General features: G+C 42.1%; 1 protein-coding gene across 1 annotated transcript in view; it reads right to left on the bottom strand.

Moving 5' to 3' along the window:
- The window catches only part of B4GALNT2 (beta-1,4-N-acetyl-galactosaminyltransferase 2), a 41,714-nt gene that overhangs the window by 12,614 nt on the left and 19,322 nt on the right, over positions 1-9,778 (bottom strand). The window contains exons 4-5 of the mRNA XM_006924772.3: positions 1,984-2,090; positions 758-795 (exon numbers count right to left, since the gene is read on the bottom strand). Coding sequence (XP_006924834.3) covers positions 758-795; positions 1,984-2,090 — 145 coding nt within the window. The remainder of the gene's footprint in view (positions 1-757; positions 796-1,983; positions 2,091-9,778) is intronic.

The following is a 9,778-nucleotide window of genomic DNA, read 5'->3' as shown; positions in this document are numbered from 1 at the left end:
GTTGTGACTAAGACAGACTCCTGGCCCTCAAGACGTTTATAACTTGTTGGGGAAGAGAGGCAATAAGCATATAATGGTGCATCTAAAGTAATTCAGGTACAGATAAGTGCTATCTATGAAGATAATGGAGTACTGAGAAAGTGACAGAGACAGATGGTGGGGGCTTAGCTGGGCATGTGGACAGAGGAAGCCTCTGGAGAACAGAGTAGCATTGCAGATTTGCTCACTCATCACCCATTCTAACCTCTGTTTTGCATGCAGAGGTGAGAAAACCAAAATTACATTTCCCAGATTCCTTTTTAGTTAGGGTTCTGGGCGGATGGGATTTACATCCCACTGGTCAGATATACTTACAGAAGAACTTGATTTGGAGCTATGTTAAGTGGGGAAAGCAGGGCAGGACACAGACAATCCATGTTGGTGGCACTAATCCTGACAGAGGCAACACAATGCAGGAGCCATGGCTGTGACAGCAGCTGCTTCTTTTAGCAGAAGTAGCAGTGTCCGTGGTGGCCTAGTGCTTTGATATGGTCTTCAAAATCCTCCCTGGAACTCCAGCCACTCCCATGGCTGGAAAAATTGTGCCTTCTATAGGCACCCTTCCCCCTCCTCCCACCTCGGACTCATGTCTGATATTTAATCTGGATGGAGGCTCTGTCAGAATCTGAGACCAGCCACCACTGGGGGGAGGGGACATAGGCAGTGACCTGAGGACAGGATACCAAGTGCACAAAGAGGCTGGGAAAAGGACTCTTGCCTTATAAATGGAGGCGTCTGGTCCATCAAACCGGAGACCTGGAGGACACAGGAAAAAGAACAAAAAATACCATCTGAGAGGATTCCAAAGGCTCTTGGAGGCTTGCACCTTTTTGGCTAACTCCACATTCTTCCAAAGTCCCTTTAAGTGTCACCTCCTACTTAGGGTGTTTGCTGACACATTCCCGTTTTCCCAGGGTTCTGTTCAATGCTTTCCATGGTCCTTCTTAAACCCCAAAAGTTCTAAAACCTCTGATGTCCATGTTCAACTTTGGTTGGGTGCTGCGAATTAATCCAGTCCCTGTTATCTCTGTTACTGAAGAGAAGGAAGCAATGGACAAATAATGAATCATCCTTGTATGAGGTACCGAGAGTAGTCAAATTCATCAAGACAGAAGGTAGAATGCTGGTTGCCAGGGTGTGGGGGGAGGGGTGGTTAATGTTATATGAGTAGAGAGTTCCAGCTGGGAAAATGAAAAAGTTCTGGAGATGAATGTGGTGATGGTTGTAAACCAATAGGAATGTACTTAATGCAACAAAACTGCACACTTAAAATGGTTAAAATGGTAAATTTTGTTATGTGTACTTTACCACAGTAAAAAAAAAAAAAACAAAAAAACAGAATCATCCAAAGTGGTATATCATTTTTTAAATTTCTATTCAAAAACACTAACAACCTCAGATGAATTTACTTTAGCATCTATCTCTGTTCTTATATTATGACTAATTCAAGTTCTGATTCAAACATATCCTCCATACGTGGCCATCGATAACTTAATAAACTCCTCTGTGAAACTGGAAAAACAATATTTTCCTCATAGGGCTGTGATGCTGAACTAAAGGAGTGCGTAAAATTCCCTCATGGAAAGGAATTTTAATTAATACAAATATTCCACTCCCTGGAGATGGGCTCACGCTTTGCCTGCTCCCATGATGCTGACGGACATCAAAAAGCCAATCATGTTCTAAGATTCCTTGAGGCACAGATTTCTGTCCTCTTCTGTGTTATCTCACAATCCCAGGGAGGTCACGGTTTCAAAAGGAAATCCCCAGTGGTGGAAACGGTGACACTAGCATTAAATGAAATCATGTTAAGCTTCTTGCTTGTGCTGAGTCCACAGCAGGTACCCAATGAATGACTGTTCCCTTCCGCTCCCCGCTCCCCCCGTTTGCTTAAGAAGGAATAAGAAAGGTGCCCACATTCTCTCAGGATGGGGATGTACCTACCTGGGATGAGAATTGTGTGCAGGGGCATCACCTCCACCCCATGAACCGGGTACCCGAAGGGGAGGTTGGGAGGAGCCAGCAGGGGCGGTGGGCGGGGAAGCCCTTCTCTGTAAGGAAACAGAATCCTTAGCAACTGTCCTGACATCTGTCCCTAACTAGTGCCTGCGCCCAGAGCCTTGTGCTGCCAGTGAGGAGAAATGGAAAGTAGATTGTTTCCATCTCCCCTCCATTCTCTCCCCATCCCTTATTTCCAGCCTCTAATTCCACAAAGGAATTGAGGCAGTTCACAATAAAACACATAAAAAATAAAAAAGCACGACCAGCAGAAAAGAAGAAACAAAATAATCAGACCGTATGGGCCGACCCAGCTGCAGTAGCCGAACGTCAAACTCACATGTGAACTTCCTGGTAGCCAGGGTATAAAATGATTGCCAATCAAAACTCTGGTCTTATTATCAAAAGAGAAAATCAGACCAACTCCTGAAGAGAAGTAAAAGTTTTCCTGGCACTGAACAAAATTAAAATATATCACAAGAAACTTTTTATGTGAATGGTTATTGTCTCGATATTTTTTAGAGCAAACACAGTGATGATTTTCAGGTGGTTTTGTTTTTGTAGCAAACTTCAGTCAGGGACAAATGAGTGCATAACACAATCCAGCAAGACTGATTCTTTGAGGGACTAAGGTAACATATTTGAAATGTAGCCTCCAGGGATCCAGTTTAACCAAGGATATCACTTAGATCACCTGGAAGAGAGATTAGACTACTGTAGTGCATATTTGTGGAAATATAAAAAAAGGCATAATATAAAAAAGGACATAAATAGGCAATTGACAGAAGAGGAAATACAAATGGCTAATAAATAGATGAAACACGCTTAGCTTCAATATTAACCAGGGAAATGCAACTTTAAAAAACAAATACCTTTTCATTAACGTTTAAAATTTTGTTAGCGAGTGTTGAGTAAGTGGGGGTAAGTAGGGGGTATGTAAGGTACTATGCTTACTCACTCTTAATGAAAGTGTGAATTAATACAGGCCTTCTCAAGGGCAATTTGGCATTATTTATTAAAAGTAGCAGTGAGTGTATCCTATGATGGAGCAGTTCAGGTGCTTGGTAAGGGGAGAAACACTTGTAAGTGTTGGAAATGAACGTTTTTATACATAATGAAATAAAAACAATCTAAATATGATATAACATGATTATTTAAATTATATAAATAAAATTAAAAAAGTTTTTAATCTAATATCTTTCAATAGAGGAATGGTTTAATAAAACTCAAGTGTATTCATATTCATAACTGTATAGTAATTAAAAGGAATGAACAAGATGTATAGATAGCTCTTAAAAACATTTAATGAAAAAGCAAATTTCAGAGTGATTTGTTCTTATGTACCAATTACATTAAAACATCACACAAAACTCTAACAGTGTATGTTTATATGGACATATACACACATAAATATGTGTGTGACTCTCTGTATTCATCTCTGTGTGTAATAATATAAGAAATAGTGTGGAATAATATATACCAAACTCATAATGGCAGATTCCTCAGCTGGGTTGGCAAAGGGAGCATATCATATAAGGAAGTGAAGAGAATGGGGTTGAGGGGATTGGTTCAAGATGACTTTTTTAAAAAAGTAGCATTATCCATGTACTACTTTTTAATTGAAGTATAATATGGAGCTAACACATAGGATCAGATTGACCAATCAGACTCCCATGAATTAGAAATCTTATCTAGTATCAAAGCTCCACTAATAACTTCAAGAGCACACAGAGGTCTTGGGCATCCTGGGTGGATCCCTGGGTCACGCCTTCCCGCGTCAGACATGCTCTCTCTGGCAGAGAATAATAGATATGATCTCCAAATGAAGTCTTGCTGGATTCCTTCACAGAGCAGGGAGCATATAACTTACGAAGCATCTCCGTTGTGCACCCACAAAGAGGGGTATAGCTTATGGGACATCTGCCAAGGAGCCAAAGATTCTGGGTTACTTACTATATCTGATCTCTTTGGCTGAAGTCCTAGCTCTGGGAGCACCAGTGTAAGGAAAGAGACATAGGATCTGTATGCATGAACCTTCCAGTCTGATGGAGGACAGTTTAGTTCTTACAGAGCCCTTAGGCTGATGGGAGAACTACATTTCTGTCTTCAGGAGCCACCAATCAGATGGAAGCATCAAGACACAAGGCTTAGCTAGGCTTTGGGAATGCCCATAGAGCAATGAGCTCTGGAAATTAATAAAAGGCAGTGATTGTCAACCTGGTAGAGTAGGGTGTGGGGAGAGGAAAGTAACAGACTGTCTGGAAGGGCCTTCTCAAACTATACCCCTTCTATGACCTCCCCTCCCCCATCATCCCAGAAGAATCACCATTTGCTGTTACCAAAAAGTTGTAGAGTGGCCTACCCACCCAGGTATGCTGGAATAGAACAACTTTTGGGAACCACTGACCTAGGCCAATCAGGCTAGTACTTGTGGAACTGAAAGAGGCAGGTTTCCAGCCTGAAGATGCTACAGGAAACTCAGAGGAAGAGTGTGTGGGACAGAGAAGTGGAAACAATCCTTCTTGACTGGTGTGTTGTGTTAACAGGGCTGAGAGGAGCTGGGCAGGGACATGGTTAGCTCTGGGGGTGTCCTTGTCCGCCTCCTGGCCTGAGAGCATGTGCCCTCTCAGCCAATATTTATTAGAGATGTAATAGCTTGGCTCACACCTGTCTTGCCAGGTAGAAACCCAGGTCTGACTCCTATCCATCCAACAAGATCCAAACCTGCCCCATCCCAAGAAGGAGCCACCAGACTGTCAGCAGTGTCTAAAAGAGTGGAGTGAGCTGCAATGGAGGTTTTGCATCTGAGTGTAGTTTATTCAGAGTGTAGTTAAGTTACAAAGGGGAGTTCCAGACTGAGAGGAAAAGCATGAAGATCTTGAACCCTTGAGGGTTGAGGTGAGGAAAAAAACATAATTAGCCCCAAGCAAGATCTTCCTTCCTGAGCATGCTGGATGAGTAGCAGAACACTTATCCTAAATATGGGACCTCTTGGATACCTCAAAATTGGCTAGCATGCTAGCCATTGAATGTTGGTACCTTAATGCTTGGTCTAGCCCACTGTCCACAGCTAAGCTTGGAGACTTTATGAAAGGCAAAATCTTGCCCACTTGCTTCCATCAAAGCTGTCAGGCCCAAGATAGGTCACTCCAAAATATCCCACAATGGTATATTGATTGCTTTGAATTAAAGTTACTTGACAAGTAGCCAGTGCCAGAAGGGCATCTTGACTCTCCCTGAATTCAGAAAATAAATCTCTCATATGAAAGATGTCCTCCCCTCCCACCTCCGCCCCCCACCTGGAAGACATCCCTATCACTAAACAGCTCAAATCTGAACAGTCTATAAGCAAACCTTGTAACTCCCTTACTAATTTACTACCCAAGCCCAAATCTTGCTTAGAGTCCTTTCTGCTGAGCACTAACTTCCTTTCTCCTGTCGATTTCTCACAAATTTATTTTTTCTTTGTCGAAAAAGTATAAAATGGTGCTTGGTTTGAACATTACTTTGAGCTTCATTTTAAAATCTAAGCAACACATTATGATTCTCTTCTGCGCACATATTAAATTGGTTTTACTCCTGTTACTCTAGTCTCGTGTCAATTTTATTAATTTGATTGTTAGACCACCCAGAAGAGCTTGACTAGAAGGGAAATTATTTTTCCTCCCCTACAAGGGAGATACACACACACACACACACACACACACACACACACACACACACACACACACATATATATGATTTGTAATGTGCTGGAGCTGGCTTGTACTGGCATGGGAAAGCCAACTGTTGAATTTTCAGGAATTTCACAAGCCAGATGTTAAACATAGCCATCAATAAAATTTAAATTACATATACTTAAAATGTAATATAATGGGGAAAAAAGGTAATAAACACTCAGCACTCATCACTTTCTAATTGCTTTACTACATTTTACAAGTATCTCTGCTCTTGAGGTTATTTGCATATATTGTACCTGTATGGTGGAGATATTATAGAATGGTGACGGACTGTGTATATCTTCCCAACTCTGTATGCACTGACGTCATGTCAATAGCTTGAAATCAGCCCTTGTGTGATTGATTTTTAAACCACAGAAATTGGCAAACACTGAAAACCACTGTCAAAAGCCTCAAAAACCTGTTATTAAACATTTACCACTACTGTTCATACCTCTCCCCCAACATATACAAACACACCTACACACACACACTCTCACACACAAATATTCACTCCACTTTTAAAAACACAAATGGTAGTATGCTGTACAAATTTTCAGTACCTTGCTTCTATTTTCTCAGTAAATGAGCCACACCCAGAACTCTGACCAGAGTCACATGTCACTTCATGCCTTATTAGTCATTCACTTCTTGACTGCCAGGCCCTGTGCTAAACTGGGGACAAAAAGAAAATGAAGCCCCATTCCTGGGAGGGGGAGAACCAAGACCTAGACTCCAACAACCAGAATACTAGAATCTTGTTCAGTAACAGAGATGAGGCCAGCTCTGAATGTCGCCTTCTTGACTGTTTCTTTTTAATTCTCAGAGCTGGAAACTGCTCTCTCTTAGGATCTGCATCACTCTCTCTGACTGCTATTATAACCTTGAGCTCTTGAGTCCTACCCAATTTGCTGACTACATTCTATGGGCCACAGACTTCCCACATTCACTCAACACAGGGTTCGGGCACTGTGATTATGGCGACCCATGAAAGCTGTGATGGGACTGGACATGACTCTGGGGGAGGGTGCACTTACTGTATCCTCTATTATATTGTGAGCTCATTGAGAGCAGCATCTAGTTCAGATTTCTCTTTGTACCTAATCCGATGCCTTGCTCAAAGCAGATACCCAGTGTGTTTCATCAGCTATTTGAGAGATTTGAGGCACTGGTAGGAACTGGATGTCTCCCAGCCCATCTACTTCTTTACTTGCATGAGACATGGTTCACATGGGTTTTATCGTTGAGCCGTTTGTTTTTGTTCACACAAAACAATACAGTGTTTACATAATACCATACCTGAATTGCCAGGTATAATATTAAGAGAGGTGGAGATACCCACAGGTGAGGGAGGAACAGGTGAGGGAGGAACAGGTGAGGACATGGCCGGCAACTTGGCCTTCTCTGTTTACAGTCAGTTCCTTTTTATAATTTCTTCTCTTCAGATTAGTACTTCTTCCCAATGGTCATCCACCTCATGTCCTCCTTATCTCACCATCTCCAATCTCATGTTCCTTTCCCCACCGTGCACCTCCTACAGTTTGCACACCTGAGGCATTCCCTGCTAGAGACATCCATGACTTCTTTCTCTCAGCACTCCCCATACTACCAGGACAGACAGAGCCATAATCTTACATAAATGTGCCAGTGTTTCCCCTCACACTGTCTACTTATTCTACAGACCCTTGTTGACCCCTACTCTGTGCCAGGCACCTAGGGTCCTCAACTACAGAAAACACAAATAGTGGTGAAGAGAGACCAGGAGAGTAGGAACTGTGCCGGTGTAAGGCAGATAGAGGGGGTATGGGAACAGAGAACCACCCAGGTTCTGCTTGGCACGAGAGCTTATCACATCGAGTTATGGTTATTTATATACTTTGCTTATCTCCTCTACTATCCTATAATTTCATTGAGTCTACAAACCTGATACAGTTTTAAACTGATACATCAACTCATGCTTACAACAACTCTAGGGACTATTATTATCGCCATTTACAGAGGAGGTTAAGCAGCTTGCCCAAGGTCACCCAGATGGGACATGGAAAGTGCGGGACCTGAATGCCCCCATCTGCCTCCCTTGGCAGCACCGTTAACTACTGAGCCCTAGTGCTCCTTACATAGGCAGATGGGACCAGGGTTCAAATCCATGCTGGAATCACCTGAGTATTCCTCTGTCTTTCTTCTGGGAGTCTTTCATTTGTATGTAGTTTGGGGAGTAGTGGCTGATTCCCCAAATCAAAACTAAAAGGACCCAACTCACCCTTTCTCTTTCTTGAATCATGACTTAGGCTCAGTCAACTGAGCACTAAGGTGGTGACCTGGGGACTGACTGCTCATCATAAAGGCATAGAAGACAATTGTTTCAGCAGAACGAACATTTACCTTCCACCTGACTATTCAACAGGTTTCCCTGCCTTCTCTATACCTTCCATACAATTTATTCTCCACAGAAAAGCCAGAGTGGTATTTTATAAAAGTATCTCAGGTAATAAGTAATTCGCCACTTTTTAAAACTATTCGGTCCTGCATTAACTCTCCTTCTGGAATGCTTTGTTATGGGAGACTATGGTGAATTCCTGCTTGATATCCAAATCAGGGTTCAAAGTCAACTTCCTTAATCATCCATAAAATTTTATGTCATCAAGTAGCATTCTACCACAATATTTTAATTTACATCTCCATATAGCACTTATAATCATCTAATATTTAGGTGATTTATGTATTTCTTAATGTATTTTGTATTGCCTGTGAAGAACTATAAAAATGATGATATTAATAATAAATCACAGCTAGAATAATAGGTAATATTTTTGCAATGCTTCTATATGTTAGGCCCTTTTTGAGTTACTAGTTCTTTGTATGTTAATACAATTCACTTTACAATAAGCCTATGAAGTAGTTATCTCTATTTTTCATGTAAGATATTGAAGTACTATGAGGTTAAGTAACTGGACATCCAGCTTGTTCCAAAGTTCAAGTCCTTAATCACAGTGCTAATATATATATTTTAATTATAACATGCCTTCCACTGTAGCTCAGAAATAATTGCTAAAGAAGAAGGAGGAGGGTTAGGAGGAGGAGGAAGGGCCTGCCCAGCCCTTCTGTGCTTCCTTAGACTTTGATTTCTCAGCCTGGTCATCCAACCACCTATGGATTTGGTGAGGTTCCGCCATCCCTCCCACAAATTCCCTTTTAATATATATGACAGCCAGAATCAATTTATGCTCTTTTCAGCCAACAATCCTGGTCAATACACCCTGAGTGTTTCACTCTGAGCCTTGCACACAGCAGGAGGACAGTATGTCCGCAATATAAATGCATGAGATAGTGCAACTTAGTGAGACTACAAAGTCACCTGCTGTGATGGCCTGGGTGGGGGAGGCTGTGTCACCAACACCACACTAACGTTTCATATCGCCTTCACTCCTTTGATCTTTCTTCGTTATGAAATGTTTTATATATGTGAAATTTTGTAAATCTTCATTTAAGGGCTATGCCCTCAATTCTCTTTCCTTATTTTATTCCTAACAGTTTCTCCCAGGGACCCTGCAAAAGTAGGAGCTCCTTTCTTCTCTCTTCAAACCCACACCCTTAGGACACAGAAGAAAGAGCTTTTGCTCTTCCACAAGACCCAAGAGTCCTCATGGTCTACATCACCTCCTCTGAAAGTGTTCAAATTCAGCCTGTCTCCTCGCTTTCACTGCAGGGAGGTCTTTCCGGTCATAGGCATCCTGAAAGTTGTAGCCCTGATGTTTGGTGTCACATTCGCACTGTTTTTTCGGAAACAGCCTAAAACAAGCAAGAGAATTGTGAACATTATTGGGTGGGTGGGCTGGTGGTGAGAGGGAGCCTGAGGCCTGATCCAGTGTGTCATTCTGAGGTTCTCCTTCCCCATCCCTGCTGGGCTAGTTGGGTTGAGACTCTGGAATCTCAGCGGTGGCTCCTGACAGAGACACAGGGATGGGAAGAAGATCCCTCTCTCTTGAATTATCCCCTGCACCAAACTTCTTTAAACTTGAGAG

The sequence above is a fragment of the Pteropus alecto genome, unplaced genomic scaffold (assembly GCF_000325575.1).
Source record: "Pteropus alecto unplaced genomic scaffold, ASM32557v1 scaffold98, whole genome shotgun sequence".
Lineage (NCBI taxonomy): Eukaryota > Metazoa > Chordata > Mammalia > Chiroptera > Pteropodidae > Pteropus > Pteropus alecto.
This window is presented reverse-complemented; position numbering and strand designations above follow the sequence as displayed.